Source organism: Neolamprologus multifasciatus, chromosome 9 (assembly GCF_963576455.1).
Source record: "Neolamprologus multifasciatus chromosome 9, fNeoMul1.2, whole genome shotgun sequence".
In the NCBI taxonomy this organism is placed as follows: Eukaryota; Metazoa; Chordata; class Actinopteri; order Cichliformes; family Cichlidae; genus Neolamprologus; species Neolamprologus multifasciatus.
In genome coordinates, this window is record NC_140447.1 from 24167467 (window position 1) to 24186296 (window position 18830).

General features: G+C 41.0%; 1 protein-coding gene across 7 annotated transcripts in view; it reads left to right on the top strand.

Moving 5' to 3' along the window:
* Positions 1-18830, top strand: part of abi1a (abl-interactor 1a) — a 52084-nt gene that overhangs the window by 580 nt on the left and 32674 nt on the right. For all 7 annotated transcript variants that reach the window (XM_085173583.1, XM_085173578.1, XM_085173579.1 and 4 more), the window contains exon 2: positions 10708-10875. In XM_085173583.1, coding sequence (XP_085029709.1) covers positions 10708-10875 — 168 coding nt within the window. The remainder of the gene's footprint in view (positions 1-10707; positions 10876-18830) is intronic.

The window sequence follows — 18830 nt, forward strand, 5'->3', positions numbered from 1 at the left end:
TAAGGAAGGCCCGTGTGTGTTTTTTTAAGACAGGCCATTGATTATGTTACACCCTATCCTAAAAAATAGTTTTATTTCGAGGACAAAGTTACACCAGTTTTGTTTGCTTTAGTAGTGAGTTAGCTTTACGTGCGTTAAAGTGAAAGCCATAGTATAACTACAAGTCCACATGAACGTAGCAGCCCTTTATATTCCTTAAGGTCAATAAACTCACAATTTAATACCACAAAAACAGTTTAAGCCCCCCACTGGGATACTTCAGGGACGTTAAAGTGATGCTATACTGTCTACATTATGGACTTGCGAGCACTTAGTGCAAATGCTCTGATGTTTATTGTTGCTGCATTACTTCTAAACTGTTAAATGTTCTGTAAAATCATAGAATGTGCAGAAAGCAGCTTGTTCAGGATAATATAGCTGGCTTGGCTCACTTGGCTGTGAAGCAGACAGGACTATAAAGTCCTTGTTAGTTGGTCAATAAAGGTTGGCGGTATTGATTTTTTTGAAATCCCTCATTCAGATTATTCATGCTTTAATTTCTGCTAGGTTTCTTTTTCATAACAAGGTAGCTAATTTACTGTAACCTAATACAGGGAGGTGATCTGTGTCTGCGTGCTGTTTTTCTAGAATAAATGTGGGCCAGGATGTGATGTGACGTGATTACCATGCTGCAACTTCATTACAAAGTCTAATAACCACCAATGGCTTTGCTTTTTTTAAGGCACTAACAAATGTGGTAAGCCGCTGCTAAAAAAAGACAGAGCAACAATGTGACAGGCAAACATTTGCAGTGAAAAGAGAGCCCACATTTTTTTTTCTCTCAGCAGGAAGACAACCCACCCATATCAGCTAAAGAGGGTGTGTCCTCTCCAGCTGTACTCCCCAAGGACTCCCTGTAATTTTGTTTTCTTCCTTGTCCTCGCAAGATTAGGCAACTTTGCCCTGTGGCAGGGTGCCTGCGCAAATGCTGCAGGGGAAAGCTTTGACCACTTTGTCTCATTTTTGCGGCCGTCAAGCAGCTTTTCTTGCCACGTTTGCCATAAAGTTGAGAGTTTTCGTTTTCTTTCTGTTTCCTGTGAAAAGCAGTGCTGTGGAACTAAACGTGGGAATTTCCTTGTTATGGGATTTTCTGTGCCACAGCCAGTTGTAGAACGAAAGGTCTCAATGTGATTTCCCACAGTGAAGCAATACTGACAAACTTTAAAATTAAAATAGTCATTTAAATCATAGTTTGTCTGCTGTAAGTTGCATTTTTATCAGCATGCCTCGTTTTAAACGCTCGCACTCAGATCTTGTGGTCGAGATGGGTTTGCTTTATTGTGTTGAGCTCTGAAGTTATTTAAGATGGTGCGACACAGATAAATTTATATCTGCATGTAGAAAAAGAAACTCGACGATCAGCTGATTCTCATATAAGCAAGCATTTGGCAACTGTGGGGAGGAAGAACTCCCTTTTAACAGGAAGCCTTAGGCTCATGAAGAGTGCACAACTGGTAGAGGGGTTAGGAGAAACTATTTAACTATTTAAAACTTTTTAATCGTAACAATATTAATTACTAATTTCCAGTTTTTGCCCCGCCCTTCCTTTATTCATTCTTTTCCGTCGTTTTTGCTGCCTTAAATGAATTGCTCAGTTTGTTTGTGCTTTGCCCAAAGTGACTTGCAGTTAGTGCATTTGGGGACTAGAACCAGGCAGATTTCATCAGATTTCATCACATTAAAACTAGTAAAATAGGCTTTTCTTCTTCTACTTTCTCAAAAATTACTTGTAGATTGAGCTTGATAACGCATGCTTTTTTTTTTTTTGCCGTGTAGATCTTTAGAAGATGCTCCCGAAATGGTGTCATAGGACTCAACCCCCTCCAAACTAATGGGCTGAAAACTCACAAGAACATCTCAGCTGCTGCCTTCTGATGTCTTTATGTGTGCGTGGCTGTACATAAAAGGTGCAGCAGGAGTGGATGATGCTGACGAGCCTCAGCTCAGTATTTGATGTAAATTTAGTTCAGACTTTAACTAAACTGTACAAAAAGTTCTGCGGCGTGCGTCTGATCCTGCCTCTGTATTTTAGTCGAGCACCTTGTTTGAAGCGCTGACGTCAAAAAAAAAAAAAGAGGGATTTTTAAGCTTTTCAGCACACGTCGCCAGCTCTCTGTGAAGCGAGTGCACTTTTCATAAGCCCTTTCTGTCTGCTGCAGACTCTCTCCTGCTCTCTGTGTCTGATAGATACGCACACACTCGAAAACACGCACATATCAACATGCCTCAGCTTGAATCGGCCCGTCCTTTCTGCACTCCTCCTTCACATTTCCATCCCTGCTTCTTTCTCTCTGTGCTTGTGTCATCGGGACTTTGGGGTTATGTGGACTATAGTGCAGCTCAGCGGGCTGAAGCAGATGGCGAGAGCTCTGTTTAACCAAGGACAGATCTCTGCCCCACTTTTCCAACTTGATAGTGACTTTTGTTGGTCTGAGAGCGCGTTTCGAGCTGTGCGTGCGTGGCATATGACACACTGACAGGTCCGAGTTATGCTTCCTGTTTGCCCTGCTGACTCTGAAGACCGACTCCCTGGAAATGCCTTTTCTGTGTGTCAGGAAGTGCCTCTAAAAACAAGACAAGATTCGCATTAACATACCTCGGTTCAGTTTATTCTGATTGATCTTTTGATTAGAAAGATTGGAATATTTAGCTGTTTTCAAAACCCTTTTTCATTCATGCAAATCAGAGCCATGTTTGTGTAACCTCTGCGACAAGGACGCGTCTACCGTATGCAAAGTGGGCCACCTGGCCATGTTGGCTAGAGGACGCACTGAGAGGGTTGTCAGCACAGTAATGACACAATTCAGGCTTTAATAGTCATGCTTAGGCTGTGTTTGTTATCTATAGAGCTCAGGAAACAACATCATAAAAATGAATTGGTCAGCTGAGTTATTTTTCAAGCAGAAAAAGCCAAACATGCTCTGATTTAATCTTTTCAGATAAATGTATTTAGGAAGCTAAGATTCCTCTACAGCACGAGGAGATATATTTGTATTGTAATGTCTATTTTCCACTGACAAACACCACCCACATCATGGTGATTTAAAATGACAAAAACCCACTTTGGAAACTAACCAAATGGAAACTAAACTGAAATTAGAGCTAATAACTATAACTGATCGGTTTCTTATGTGTATATCATGGTTAAAAGGATCTTGGGGAGCACTACTGCATATACATTTAATGCTATTTGTGGCCCTAAAGGCAGCTGCCTACTGTCTGGATAATTCTGCTGAAAGCTAAAAATGTAAAACTAAAGCTTATCTAAACGTAATAAATATTTAAACTTTAAACTAATAGTGACAAAGTGGTTAAAACCAATAAAGGTTTTCAAGCAAACACGAGTACTGTGGTAAAAACGTTAACAGCAGCTTATCCTTGTTCCTTTTTTCTTGGTCTTTGGGCAGGTATCCATCAAATGTCTTAAGAGTTCGTCCAACTCCAGAGTTCAGTTTTTTGTTGTTGTTTTTTCAGCATAACAAATTGTGCCCGTCAGTTTTTTTAACTTAAGGATAAAATCCACTTTTGTTTGTCAAACGTTCAAAAACTGCAGTAAAACCGACAGATTTCTGTTAAGTAAGGTAACACAGACTGTGTTAACTGTATGTGAACAAGTCATGCTTATGTGCATAGTCACTGTTTAAAGGCCTTCTTTAAGCCAGATCTCAGCTGTCATAGGGCAAAAGGAGTGGTACACCAGGACAGATAGTCAGTCCTGCCGATCATATTTAACTCTGTCATCATTTAATCTCTACATTTATAGTCAATAAATCTTTAAAGTTTTCAGCGATCATTGTCCACTCATTTCTAAACAAGGAAAGGCGTTTGTGGCACTTAATGTATTTTGAATGGATGCTTTTCTGACACTCCTAAAGCCACCATACAGGGCCATTGTGTATTGTATGTATGGTCGGCAAGGTCAGTCTCTCAATTGCCCCTCGGGGATAAATAAAGTCTTCTGAATCTGAATGTTTCCACTATCTGAATACCAGCAATGCACACGCCTTTACTACATTGATAATTGGGAATTCCTTAGAAAGGTCTTGCCTGCAACTTGGTCCAAATTCCTGATGAAATCACAGCGATGTGTGGCAGCGCTGTATAGTGAGATGTTTACAACGGGAAAAAAGGGGAAATGGAAGTGTTATGTAGAAAACCAGGAGGTCATAAGTCAGAGTAAATTCTGTCTTGCAAGCAAGTGTTTTTTTTGTTTGTGCTGAGGCAGCACGATGCCCACTTTTTCTTTAAAAAAGGAAAAAAAGAAGTGCGGGCTGCTCCTGAATGAGTTGTTTTAAAATGTGAGCTTGTAATCGATGCAGGCAGCATCACATGTAAGAGGCGAGGCCTGGCCATCGATCAGTAGTTTGACAATCCCGGTCATATAACCTTGGTGTACCTGTCCTGTGCTGCTTTTCCCAGGAGAATTCGTGAAAGTTTTTCTCTTGGAAGAGGGCCAGTCTTGCCTAAAGGTGATAAATATAGGTTTGTGTTTTTTTTTAACATAGCTTTGCCTCTCTGGGTTACTTTGAGTCCTCATTTCCTGTCCTTTCTCTCTGCTTCTCCCTCTCTCCCTCTCTCCTGCTCTCTGTGGAGTGGCCTGGTTTTTCTTGCAGCACGGAGAGGCCTAGCGGCTCTGAGCCTACCAGCCAGACCCATTCATCCTTTTGACCACCTGTCACTCCTCCCCCTCAGCTGACCGGGGTTGGTTTGATCCAGACTGTTGAACCGATCTGTTACGGTGTGGGAGTTTTGGAGAGTCGGATTCATTCTGATGGTACTGTTTCGGCTTACAGTTGGATTCATAAGGAGTAAAGCCTTTCCCAACTTTTAGTGTTTTTTTGCTTGTTTATCAGTTAAGCACTTTGTGCTTTCTGCCAGATGAAGCAATTACCAAGTCTCTCAATAAAGGTTAATGAGTTTCCTTCATGTGCAAACTTCCCCTTTGTGTCTCTTCCCTGACACACTGAAGGAATTTCTAATAGCGTGCTGGCAGATTTTCAAGGTCAGGTAGACCTTATGGCCTTTCAGTCAGCCTCCATCTGCCCCTTTGAGGGAGGAGAAGGAATTATGAATTCACTTATCGTGCTGCAGTGTTATACATTTTTTTTTGTAATTTTTAATTTTAGAGAGCCGAGACCTTGTAAAAGGAGGGACTGAAGTTGTTTCATGTGCAGGTTTTCTTTATTCCTCACACGATCCAGAGTCACTTTCACCATCCTGTCTCGGCAGGTAGGTCGTTCTTAGTTTAATCGTCTCAAGGAGTGGATATAATAATGTATACGGAAAATTGTTAATTCAACACTTAGCACCTTCTTAAACATTTAGGCTTTATAAAACAAAGTAAAGCTTCAACAGTTCTGTGATAAACTGACTTATTAATTGGCACAGATTTAACCAGAGAGCATTTAGAAAACGGACGTTTTCCCATAAACATGTTTTTATATGAGTATGGAGAATCTGTAGGCAAGGGACAAGATTTGTGGTTCTGGTATCTTTCTGGTTTCTGTTTGTAGTTCGTTTGTAGTTCTGTTGACCGATTGTGTTTGGTTGCATACAGGTGTACAGTCATTTTATCAATTTATCTTTTTATTATCTCTTTAAAAAAATGTCTTCATTTGTAAACCAATGGGAATAACAGATGGAACAGGACATCTTGCCTTGGGCAACTTTTGAAAACCCCAAGAAATTAGCTGTTCCTCTGAGAGGCTAAAAAAGGAGATCAGTTGATGGGCTCTGAGACTGATACTTGATCATTTCTGAAGTCAATTTTTAAAGGACAAATACCCCAAAGTTAGTGTTAGCAGCCTCTCCAATATAAATATCTGATGGGTTTTCTTAGAGGTGTATGGTAGCGAATTGAACACCCTATGAAGTTTGGATTTTCTCATTCGTGACAGGTAAATTGGGAATAATAATAACTTGGAGATATATTGATTAACTGTTAGCGGTGTTCACACAGAAAGCAATTTGCAGCAACGTGGCAACCAGATACCATCGAAGATTTTTAACCAAGCAACTGAAGCAACTACCAACCACAGGGAAGAATACTGTCGATTGACATATGAGGGGGTGGTAAATACATTGGCAGTAACCAGCACCCAGAGCAGTAAATGTCAACTAGGGAACAAAGTGACCAGCAAATTGTTTCCAATGTAACCTTAGAACAAGGAAGTCTAACAGAAAACCTAGTCAGTTAAAGAAAATCTCACATTTGTCAGGCGGGGTTTTAGTTCAGAGTGAAGTCCTTTCATGGTTGTGTCAGATACCTGCTGCACCGAAAGTAGCTTTAGTTCCATCAAACGTTAAGCAACGACTGTAATTGCCTTGAAATGCACGTTACTAGACTGGTAAGAAGCAGAAAGCAAGGTATTGTCTTAAGCTGGCCGCAAAGTAAAGCTCAACCACAGTTCAGCCATATCAGCTGATCTACTTAGCAAATATGATGGAAGCGTGGGGAAGTCCCAGTACAGACTGACACCACCAAAGATAAATCACAGCAGCAGCAAACTGGAAACGACAGTCTTCCTTTAACTTTAGTGGTACTGACATAGTTACATTCGGTCTCAGATTGCTATCACAGTTTTTCTTTCCGTTTGAGCTGTAATATATCACTGCACGATGGCAGAGGGAACTAATTGATCAGGTAATAGCTTTGGTAACACGTGGTCAGATCTTAAACGTGTCTCTCGTTCATGGGCTCCACCTTCCACGCATCAATACAACGGCTCACTAGCTCTAGGCTGCCTCACTTATCTTGCCCCGTCCAGTCTGCAGTAATCAGCGGTCGATACATCACTGGGCAGCAAAGTGCCATGTGAGCTCTACAACCTTCCAGCTGGATTTAGGCTTATTCTTTCAGCTCAGCACAGTACTGCTTTGGGAAGAGGATTGATCCCTGCTAAGGTTTTCTTCCTTTAGACAAAGTTGCAGGAGTTGTCAGGCCTAATATCTAGGATTAGTTTTTCCTCATGTTCAGTCTGAAGATTGTACTTCTGTCCCATTGTGTTTGTTTTTGGCTTCTGTGAGCTCATCCCCCACACTTCATGGTTCATGGCGAAACCCCTCAGCAGCTCTTGAGGATGTATGACATGTTGCGGAATTCCAAACATTCCTAAAAGTGTGTGGGATTTATTTATTTTTTGTGTGTGTGTGTGTGCTGAGCACACTTGTGAACAAGTGAGTGCGCATTAACCCAGATGGGTTTGTCAGCTGTGTAAATCAAAAGAAGCAGAAATGTTTATGCAAGTTCTAGCATTTGCTGCAACACCAACAAATGTATCCCACACTGAACCCTTTGTTGTTTTTTTTTGTTTTTTGTTTTTGTCATGTTCCTACTTTCTGGATGATTCAGTGAAACAGACATTTGGTCTCAGTTCCTTGAGTCCTCTTTTAGTCGTGTCGGATCATCAGGAGGAATACTCATTTTGTCCATTTCCTACTTCTGCTACTGCTTTTGGGCGGAAGGGAAGCAGGAACCCGTCTGACCCCGAGGAGTTTTTCCTTTTTACGGCACTTAATGCAGCCAGCAGAGCCTGACATGGAGGCGTCTTGTTTAAGAAAAAAAAACAGAAACTCAATTGTGCTTCAGTGGCCGTTATCTTGCCAGACTGGATGGGTGAGATGAAGAGTGTCTATCCTTCCAAGAGTTTCAAAAAACCCTGCAGAAATCAGGAAAGCCTTTCTTGTGACTGCCACTCCTTTATCTTTTTGTGAGTTTTTTCAGCTTGCGTACGTGCAGCATGGAAAACAGTTCAATTATTTTGGGTTTTTGAAGAATTGTCACTCTGTGTTTGTGTTTTATGCTGTCAAGGTGGTGGTTGATTATCTCGCTTGCCCCTGCTCCCAGCTACATATTTATTGTGCGTAGTCAGCCCGTGCATTCCTCTCTACTCCCCTTATAAACCCAGCTCAGGTGCTGACAGCCTGTCTGCTGCTGCCTGGATATTCCATAGTCTCTTTCACTCAGTCATTACTCAGCTCAGAAATATGAGATAAAGTGCCCCAGGAGCGCTAAAGCTCTCTCAGAGCCCACCTCATTTTCTGCATCTCCCTGCCGTGGAAGAGTGTACTCAGCTTGCCGGTGCTGTTGTTTTGAGCTGATTGTGCACACCGTTTGTTGCTTGTCTGCTAAAGCACTGTTTGTTCTCATTTTTTAGGATCTACTACATCTCTCCCATTGTCTTTTTTTTTTTTGAAGAAATGTGCAGATTGCTGGGTAATTGGACAACAAATCTGGTTGTTCTTGAGGATTTGATGCGTGAACCAGCAAAGGGACTAGGGATGCCAGGGATGTAACTAGAGCAGGAGGATCTAAGATTGCCGCCAGTGGCGATGCAATCAAGTGTTGCATCTGTCCTCCCGGCACCCACCGCTGACCTCGTATCACGGCTCTGGCAGCTAATGCAGAGTGAATCATTCTGTTCAGAAAAGGAAGAATAGAGGGCAAAGAGGGATCTGTTATTTAACTATTTGGGAAATATATAGTGAAATGGCTGAAAAGCGGGCTGTGCAGCTTGTGAGTGTCAGTGCAGGTAAAACATTTACCTTCGTGTAAACCAGGAAAGATCAGCCTGGCCTTTTTGCTTCGTCACGTCAGCTTTCTTGACGGACGACTCATTGTAGCGGTTGCGTCTCAAAGGAGAGGAAACGGCAGCGAAGGGCAGCCTGTGGTGCACTAATTTTAAGTCCTGGCCTTGCACCTTCAATTTCAAAGTGATACACATTGGTTAATTTGTACTGTCATCAGCTTACATGTTCTGTACTAACTTTGAGTCAGCGGGACGGGCGATCGTGCATGTTTTGGAGCGTTTTGCACTGCAGCCGTTCGAGAACGCAGCCCAAACAGCATCACGTTGTTTTCTTTTCTTTGGATTTAAGCTTTGGCAACCTTGAATGAATTTGTATGTCTGACAAAAATGGAGACAGTAGAGTTTACACATCACACTTGAGCTGTTTGTGATCCGAAACATCAATGGGCCTGTTTGTCTGTGCTGTTCACAGCTGCAGTGCATTAACAAAAACAACATAATCATGCAGTTTTTTTTAGTTATAACAGTATTGCAAACAACATATTTGCATTTGTAGTCTGTGTATCTATAATTAATGGATCTTGCACAACGTCTCTTCGGGGCCGTGTTTATTCATTAAACTAACTTGTGGCGTGATATGTAGGCCAACAGTTCTGCACAGCTAAGCACGAGCTGTTCACTAATCTGTTTATACAGCAAAAATCTGAATCCTCTTGCAATTTGGAAATTGCTATCATGGATGTAAAGGCTGGTTTGTTTGTTTGTTTGTTTTGTTTGTTTGCAGTTGTTGTTTCATCTGTTTCCCTCCAGCTGTTAATCCACGCATCACATTGCATATTGCGGCGTCAGTGGTAGGTGTCTGCGTGTGCGCATGAACGAGTGTGTGATTTCAACAGATGGCCTTTTGCACTGAACCCTCTGGAGGAATCTTTCCTGCTTCCTGAGGCTGTTATCGCCCAACACATCTGCTGCTTTGATTCCCGCTAAAAGAAACACCGGCCGTGGAAAAGCCGGCGCTGCAGCTCTCCTGGTCAGGAGCTTTTAGCCAGCCATATGGACAGTTTGTGTATTAGTTGCGTCGATTGTTTTCTTTTGCACTGTCACCTCTCTTGTCTTCATATGATCTTTTTTTCCCCTCTGTTTTGCCCCCTTAATGCTACCATTAGCTATCATCACCTCACCCACTGCTGCCACCACCTGTCTTCTATTACAGCACCCTGTTATCAAAGCCCAGTGTTTACCCTCCAGGCAGTGCTCTTTGGACTTGGTGACTGAGAGCAGTGTAGGGAAGAGCCCACAGAGATCAAACACAACAGCTCATCAGCTTGGAGCTATGCCCGTCTGAAGGGAGGTGGCTGAACAACATGTCGTTAAATCGTTACTGAATATATTGCTGCATACATGTAAATGTTTAGCTTCATATACGTCGAGTGGGCCAGTTATAGGCCACACAGACATGCTTGATTATACCAAAAATATGATACTAGGTGTTTTTTTTTTTGTTTTGTTTTGTTTTTTGACATGATGATATATAAAAATGTACTTTAATTGTGTAGCACTTTTTTTAAAAAAGTGATAGGGTAGATAAAAAGAAGAGTATTCATGTTGTAAATTCCCATGGAGAGCCAAACAGAATAATTGGAAAGCTTTTTAAAAGGGTGCAAACAAAAAAATATAAAAAGGAAAAACTAGATTAATAGAAACAAGAGGATAGAAATAAAAAACAAAGAAGACAGAAGAAAAGGGGACAATAAAACTGCACGTAAGATAACGTTGCAAAGTTTCCTACTTAAACTAGATGTGAAATAGCAGAGGTGTGGCTGTTATCTGATCTTGAATTACAAGTGAACTGTTGCTATCAACGCTGTGCTTTATTATTGATGATACGAATTAATTGTGTTGAATCTGTCAGGTTCAGTTCTGTGAAGCAGTCTGAGTTTAGAAAAGTGGATATTTTGCTCTTGAATGGTGGCTTCAGGATCCGTTACAGTGTGGTATCTCAGAACTGAGAGTTGGGGAGGAAATGGTCTTTGCAGTGTTTTTGGCCTGAAGCCAGCACAAAGCTGACTTGTAGATGGGGTTAAAAGGTGGATGTTATGTAAATTTTAATAGTAACTGACATTTTTATTTCTGCGCACAGGCCCAGGACAAGAGGAAAGCTCTGGAGGAAACCAAAGCCTACACCACCCAGTCCCTGGCTAGCGTGGCCTACCAGATTAATGCCTTAGCCAACAATGTGCTGCAGCTGCTGGACATCCAGGCCTCGCAGCTGCGGCGCATGGAGTCCTCCATCAACCACATCTCTCAGGTCAGAAATACACACAGAAACTTCTGGCCACAGACCAAGCAGCTGTGAAGATCGCTGCCCCACGCTTTCCACTTCTCCTCTCGCTTTCACACAGACTCTGTTATTTTAAGTCACAGCATGACACAGTAGCATCCATGGTTCCCTTTATTGGTTTATCAGTCTTACTCAAGACCTGACTGGTGGTCTATTTGTTTTTATTTTATGTCAGCGTGGTTGAGAAGCATAAAAATGATGAAACAGTTCCCCCAACAGCCATCGACATCCTCAAAACACAGGGTTAGATTTGTCATAGCTGGTTGTAATCCATTCATCCACAGCATATTACTTTTGTTTTTTAAATAAATAAGCTAAAATAACAGCATTTGAAAGCTTTATTCTGTCGCCTATTTAAAGAAAAACTTAGAAATAATAGATTTGACATTTTTTGTCAGTCACAAACTGTCAGAAGTCTATTTAATGCTGTTTACTTTATTTGTTTTTTAGATTTTAGCTTGTGTGGAAACAGGCATGTTGCAAGAAACAAAGCCACACATCACGCTGTTTATTGCCCAAGCAAAATTAATCCTGTCCTAGATGTGCTTTTTAAAGTATGCAAATCTTTGCATCACATACTTTACAGCTGAAATTTAAAAGTTTGAAAACAAATGTTCTCTTTGGTTTCTTTACTACTTAGCAAGTCGTTTGCAAGTGTTTGCAGACAAGCTGGTGTCTTCCACACAAAGAGCCGGTGACTGCACTTTACTCGCCAAAGAAATGCCAGCAACGTACCCACAACCACTCACCAACATGTTGAGCAATACATGTTTTTCCCTAGTGGTCACCAGTGGGTCATTGGCAGATCTGTAGGTCAGAGCAAGTTTGGCTTGAACAAGCAATTTCACAGCAACTGCCAGCAACCGACAACTGTTGGCAAATACTCAGTTTTGGCGACCGGTGGTTGCCAGGCAATTGCAGCCTCTAGGCCTGTACGACCGGAGCCTTCGATACGAAGCCCCTGGTCACTTTTGTTCAGTGCCAGTTCCAATAAAGCTTTTGCAAACACGAGGTTTGTATCCTCAGGACTGACATGAGGGGAAAAAAGAGATGATGGAAGTTTTTCTCTGGGAAAATTTCAACCTGAAATTGCATTATGTAGTTCATTATGAATGTGGTTCAATTGATCAGAGACTTTTACTTATTGACAGTGTTCAGTATTTTAGCAGCCTAACTGTTAAACGCTTTTGTTAAATGACTTTAACCACATTGCTAACACATACAGTAGCTCACTCCTGTAGCCGTTCCTCTCTGCAGGGTGAGGGTTTTGCCATGTGCAGGTAAATCCAGCCGCTCATCCAATGAAGGCATTAAGAGCTCAGACAAATCAAACAAAGAACTCCAGCCATGTGGCATCTCATAGATTAGAACTGGGAGAAATTCACCACACCCTGAGCACGCCAAAATTTGGAGTGGTTGGATGAGGACTGGAGGCTCTAGTTCCTTTGATTTAGTTTTCCCTGCTTTTTCTTGATAACAAGACGTACTGAAGGTCACATTTTTAGTCTGGTGGTGGAAAAGATCATTTGCGACGCCGGAGGGTTCGTGAGGGAAAGGAACAGACGATGACTGATGATGAGCAAAGAAAGCGGAGAGAGACTCCCAAAAAGACAAATTTACTTTAAGTTTTGAGTCGGTATCCTGACAAACAGCCTTCAGCTGATACCAAGGTCACTGTGACACCACTGCCTGCCTCAGTCTCCATGACAACCCCCTGAGCTACATCTAAAAAGTATTTGAAAGACAGCTAGACACGTTGTTTCAGATCAGCAAAGAAGGCCGTGCACTAAACACTCTGCTTAGTTTACACTATTTGACTTTGTTTCCATGGTCTCGTATCTTGTCGTGGGAAATTCCAGACTTCCTTTGCTATATTTAAACTCAATGTTGTGCACAGTGTGTAGCCATGGAGAAGCCTCTAAGATGACTAAATAGTGTCACTTTAGGTCAGCTGACAGCCAGGTTTCCCCTCATTATGCCCCTCTCATTTATTAAAAAAAATTATAATAATAAAGCAAGAGCACCAAAAGAGCATCGATGCACCAAATGTCACTTTCCTTGGCTGATTCTGATTTTGCTTTCTAAGAAATATAAATTTGCATTGTTTATAAAAAAAAAATGAACAATAAAAATATTTTCCACAGCTACACCTGATTATACTTTTTTTCATTTAATCACATACTTGGATAGATCTTGGAATAAAGTGCTCCATGTTACTGGGCAGAATTGACATTGTAAATGTGACTTACCCAACATGTTGTACCTTCTTGTAAAGCTTCTAATTTTAAAGGAACTTATTTCCTAATCACTTGAATTTGAGAATAAATGTCAGACTAACGCCTACATCCAGTGTCGAAGAAAATGGCCAACTCTGACCACAGTGGTAGAAATCAAAGGTGTGTACTCAAAAGCAATGTAAAACCATTTAATATCACATTGTTATGTAAATGAAATTGATTTTAAATGGCAGATAGATGCATTGCACTTATTCCAAAAGCTAAATTAATTTGATGAGTGTGGCTTATGTTAGCCAGTTGGCATGTTTTTACAGTACTCTGGTCAGGTGGTTATGCTTGTTTCTGCAGCCTTCGTGGAGCCACCTATTTTTGGTAGTGCTAGTAGTGCTACTGGTAGTGCTATTTTTGCTATTTTTGTCAAACTCTTGAACGACACACTGCACATCATACCAAGATTTATGTTTTAGCTAATAGCTCTTTGAGAATCTCCCTGTTGAAAAACCTTAAGAAAGCCCAGGGATCTATTGCTCAAGATCATTGAGCAATAAAGTTTCACAAAAGTGTGACTCTTTGGAAGCAAAATAAGAGATGATCAGCAGGCCAACGTTTACTCTATTATTATGATAGGAAGGTCAAAGCTAATTAGCTGAAAAGCAAGTGACCAGTTGGTGCATATCTACTTCAAACTACTATTTTCCCCAGCTGACAGCCTTTGTAGCTACAGGAATAACACTCTGCTGCCTCTTTTTCTTTTAAAAAATATAATTGGTCTCTGGAAATGTAAAGGATTTAGCAGCTTTGTCTGTTGCCAAACATACGCCACAGTGCCTAATATCCTTTTCATTCATTACGCCTTCTTCTCTGCCTGGTTGTTTTTATGAATAAGTGAGAGCAGAGGTCTTAACGAGTTAGGCATTATGAAGCGTATCTCTGTTTTTAATAACAAAAAGGGAGGGCTGTGTGAGCTCTGCAGGCTGTGGGTTTGTTATAGCTCTCTGCTGTCGTGTTCAGAGGTGGATCATTATCGTGTTGCCCTCGCAGCTCATGGATACGAGATTAGCGGAAGCCCTAAAGGCCACTGTTGCATTCTGCTGAATGGTTAATGGAGAGGAAAGCCTGTAACTTGCGGGTGAAATTTCCTTATTTGCCTCTGTTGCGATGATGAACACGCTGTTGCGTGCGCTGGATGAGTCCTATAATTTTCCCTATAATCAATTTTTTCAGTATCATAAGCCTGTACCAGTTCCTGCTCAAAGCTAGAGATGCCTCATAGTACAGTCAGTGCCTGTGGTGAGACGTGTGCTGGCGTCATGGCAGCTTTCTTTGGTTTGCCCACAGTTAGGAGGGATTCACTCTGGTCAGGGTGTGTCTGCTTTGTGATGGCATCTCTCCGTCTGGAATATAGCACATTCATGTTGTTTACCTTTGTGCTGGGGTGCATACGAGTGACTAATGGGTTCTGTTTTGCCAAATTAGAAAACTGTAGGGTGCTCCGTATGGCACATGAAAGTTCTTTTATTTGTTGTAAAAATTTCCACCATGTGTTTGTGATGTCGTACAAAGAAATCAGGCAATCCCTGCTTCATTTTTCCCGTTTCTTTCTTTTTCCAAACTCGAGACAGCTGTCTGTGCCCTTATCTGTTGGCCTTCTTGTTTCCAGTACTTGGTCCCTTCTTCATCATGAGTCTTGAGAAATGCCAAACTATGACTGGCCAGCGACCAACTTGTAGTTTGTGCTGTCTCTGCCAAGGCACAGCAAGAAATTATGACTTGTTTTTGACTCAATTGACAGTGTGACCATCTTGTCAGACAAAATATTGTGCTGTCTCCAGGCTCGATATGAAGCAGATGGACACAGAAGATGAAGCTCGGCTCATTTGTAGCAGATCAGAAAACATAAATGTGATGTCTTTATATTTACAACATTTTGTAATAATTTAGTCTCTGCTACATTTGATCGTACCCAAATTACTTGTTGTTATTCAGTGGATATCAGTGTCCTCCTGCAGTACAACTTACATAAATGTTTCAATGTGTTCCTCTGGGTGTTTGTTGGCGTGTCACCTTCCCTGCTGTCATTGCCATTTACAATCTCTTTACAGTGTTCAGGCGGAAGGTCTAAAGGGAGAATAGAGTAGCTAGCGGGGCTTCCACCTTGTGCTGCGTGTGAAGTGGCTGCTAAGAGGCTGTGAACAGGGAGTGCTTTGTTTGTCCGGCGGAAGAAAGCGGTGCCTCGCATTGAGAACCTCTCTGTGATACCCCGAATAGAGAGGGAGGACGGGAAGAAAGGGTGTATGTGTTTTTGGATGCGTTCTCCTTAAATTCAGTCTCCATTGCATAATTTGATTTCACGCAATTCACCCAGAGGCACTGAAAATACAGCAAGAGAGAGTAAAGCCTCTCTCATTTACCTGCGATAGATGTCTGATTCAATCATAGTTACATTAAGTTTTTCATGAGTAAGTGTTAGATATGGAAAGATGGGACATGATGGAAAAACAAAGTAATTTATCAAGAAAGACACCTGAAGAAACTCAAAGATGGCTCTTGGCTACCAGTTTGGTCAACACTTTCTATTAGAGGTGATGACGTACCTCTCCTCTGCTTGCATGGTGAAACAGAGAGAAGAGAAAAGAGTTAATATCTTGACCAAATAAAGATATTAACTATTAAGCATTTCATTTAAAGGCAAAATTGATGAGCCATAGATAGGGCTGCCACGATTAGTCGACTAGTCACGATTACGTCAACTATCAAAATCGTCGACGACTGATTTAATAGTCAACGCGTCGTTTGAAGCTTTGTAAGATCACAAAAGACACAGGAATATGTAGTAGGATTTAAGAGTGTAATAACGGACTGGAACAGAAGATGGCAGCACTGCATGTACAAGGATGCCAGCTGCCGTTAAACCCCGAAGAAGAAGAAGCTGTGTCCCAGAATTCATAGCGCGGCCCTGCTCAGTTTCCAACAATGGCGGCAGCTAGTTAGTTTTAATATTACTCTTATTATTCTTTCTGGGTCACAAAATAAATGTTTAACATATTTTCAGGCGAGAATGTAGCTGTGTAAACCTCAAATATCTGCTCAGTTTATCAAGACACCACATATTTTCAAAAGCGCTCCGACGTTTTTGGAGACGTCTGTTACCCACTAGCTCGATAGCTAGCCGGGGGCAAGGCTAACTAGAGCCCGTGAGAACACCGGACTCCCGGCAAATCGTTTTCAAACCCACCGCCGCATTTCGCTACTCAGGTTAAATATATATAAGTCACTTAGATAACTTCAAAATGTTATTGTTTGGCTTTTTTTGTATTTTATTTGTTCCTGAGTAAATCGGTTTGGCTGAGATTAAAGTTATAGTTTTTACACAGCTGAATAAACGTCAAGCAGACAACTGATTATCAGAGTGTGAAATGCTCGAGAATATACTCCGGTGTCCGTTATATTTTAAATAGCAAGGAGTTTATTAAACTTCACCGAAACAATCTGCAAATTTCATTAAAATTTAATAAACTATCATCTTGTCTTTATTTTTAGTTAGCACATACCTTACACACTTAAAGCTGTAAGCTAATGATAGTTATATAAGAGCAGATGCTGCTGGTGCAGTAAGCTGTACGTTTTATGTCCAATGGATGCATGATCTGATGAGTCGACTAATCGCAAAAATAATGGTGACTAGTTGACTATCAAAATAATCGTTTGTGGCAGCCCTAGCCATAGAATTACTGGAAGAGTTACAGGCCAGAGAAAGGGGAGAAACAACCTAGTGAATATAATAATGTATCTTAAAGCTTCCAGGGTAAATAGGTGTTACATAAACGCTTTTATGCCAATACTTTTGGGTGGTGGTGAGTCTGCAGTGTTGTTATCAACTCAGTGACATGACTTCCTGTTCTTTGCTGCTCTGCTCACAGTGAAACAAAGAGCAGAGGAGAGAAACCAGCGCAAATAATCAGCACATGATGCAGCAGAGACAAACTGAGCTTAAATGAAAGAAAATATATTAGATTATTATGATGAATATGTGATTTTTGTGATTCTTTATTTTTGTTTCAGCTCTGCTCTCATTATTTTCACAATGGTGGATTTTTTTTTTGTTTGTTTGAAGAAAACTACACAGTATTCACATTTTCTTTAATGGGAGTGAATTAACCCAACATTTATAGCTGTTCTTATTGGCTACATTTTGGTGAAAAAGACTATTAAATAACAAAAGACATTTGTTAACAGATGTACAACATAAGGAGTAAAAGATTTTGAATGTCTGCAGTATGAGCAAAATTTTGACGGTAATCTTCTTATCTTTTTAAATAAAATGACTCAATTTTTTGTAATGCTTACATTTGCTAATCGAAGACGAGAACGACGCAAAGGTAATGTCGGTAAATTGAGCATGAAAATATGTCACACTAAAAAAGAGGGTCACATACTTAAACTCACATTCTGACCTATAAATAAAGACCCGGTGATTTGTGTATATATGTGGTTATGACCATTTTTAGTGGCACAGTCTTAAGTTCTCTTGACTCTTGACTGATCGCATCGGGGAAGAAACTCAATCTTAGGCCACGAATGGAGGAAACTGATCGTTAAGACCTTTTAAGATGGTGCGAATGCAGCATCAATACAGCACAACAGAGTAAAATGATATCAAAATAAAAGGAAAAGTGCAAGTAATTAAACCCTGTAAAATATTTAGATGAATTGATTTAACCTTCTAGCATTTATCCTGTGAAACTGTAGATTGCACTTGCATTATAGCACAAATCGATTTATCAGTGTTGACTAATCTAATGAAAATGATCCTTTGACAGTGTTGTAATAAAACAAGTGACGCATTATTGAAAAGACTTGGCTGTTTGTTTTGCCAGCTCATATTTATTTGTAGTGATTTCAACCGCTCTCTCTTACATTTGGACCTGGCTTGTGTGCAGACTGAACTCAGTGAACTCAGTGAACGCAGTGAATGCAGAAAGCAGCTGATGCGCACACACACACACGCACAATGAAAACTCAGTTTGTTCCCACAGCTGTGAGGTTCACTCAGATGGCGTTTCTACAGTTACACAATATTCTTATCTGATCACATGAGCCAGCCCATGTTTGTGTTAAGAGTCGGATTCGGTTTGTGTTTATGAGGCCAGGTTGGCACACTTACTGTTTCAGTTATTTGTCATTTCAATCGTCATTCCTCGCATGAGCAGTTGCATACCTTTACAGTCCACTGCTTGTGTGTGTAAAAGGCTGTGATAAGAGAGCATGCATGCTAGGAATTAAGGTTGTGTCTGTGCTGCAGTGCTGACTTGCTGACCTCCTGTTGAGGAAGAAATGGCATCGCTCCAAACAGGAACTGGAACCTTCTTGTTCTGTCTGCGTTTCTGTGTGCTTCTTGTGTTTCCTGCTGATCCCTCTGCTCGCTCTCTCCTTTCTCTCGCCTGGTGGTCTGCTTTCCACTTTTAGATATTTACACGTTTTTCTACATGACTGTTCAGTGGATTATAGTGATGTGGCAGGATCGGCGGTCAGATCCTTGTGTGGTCTCTTGCGTCTTAACAGCAGTTATTTAAAATATGGGGTTTGTATTGGAAGGTTTGGATTCACGAAAAAAAAAAGGGGGGGGGGGTTTAGAAAATTATTCTGTGGAAAGAAATTCACAAATCTGTGACGTGTAAATGAAGT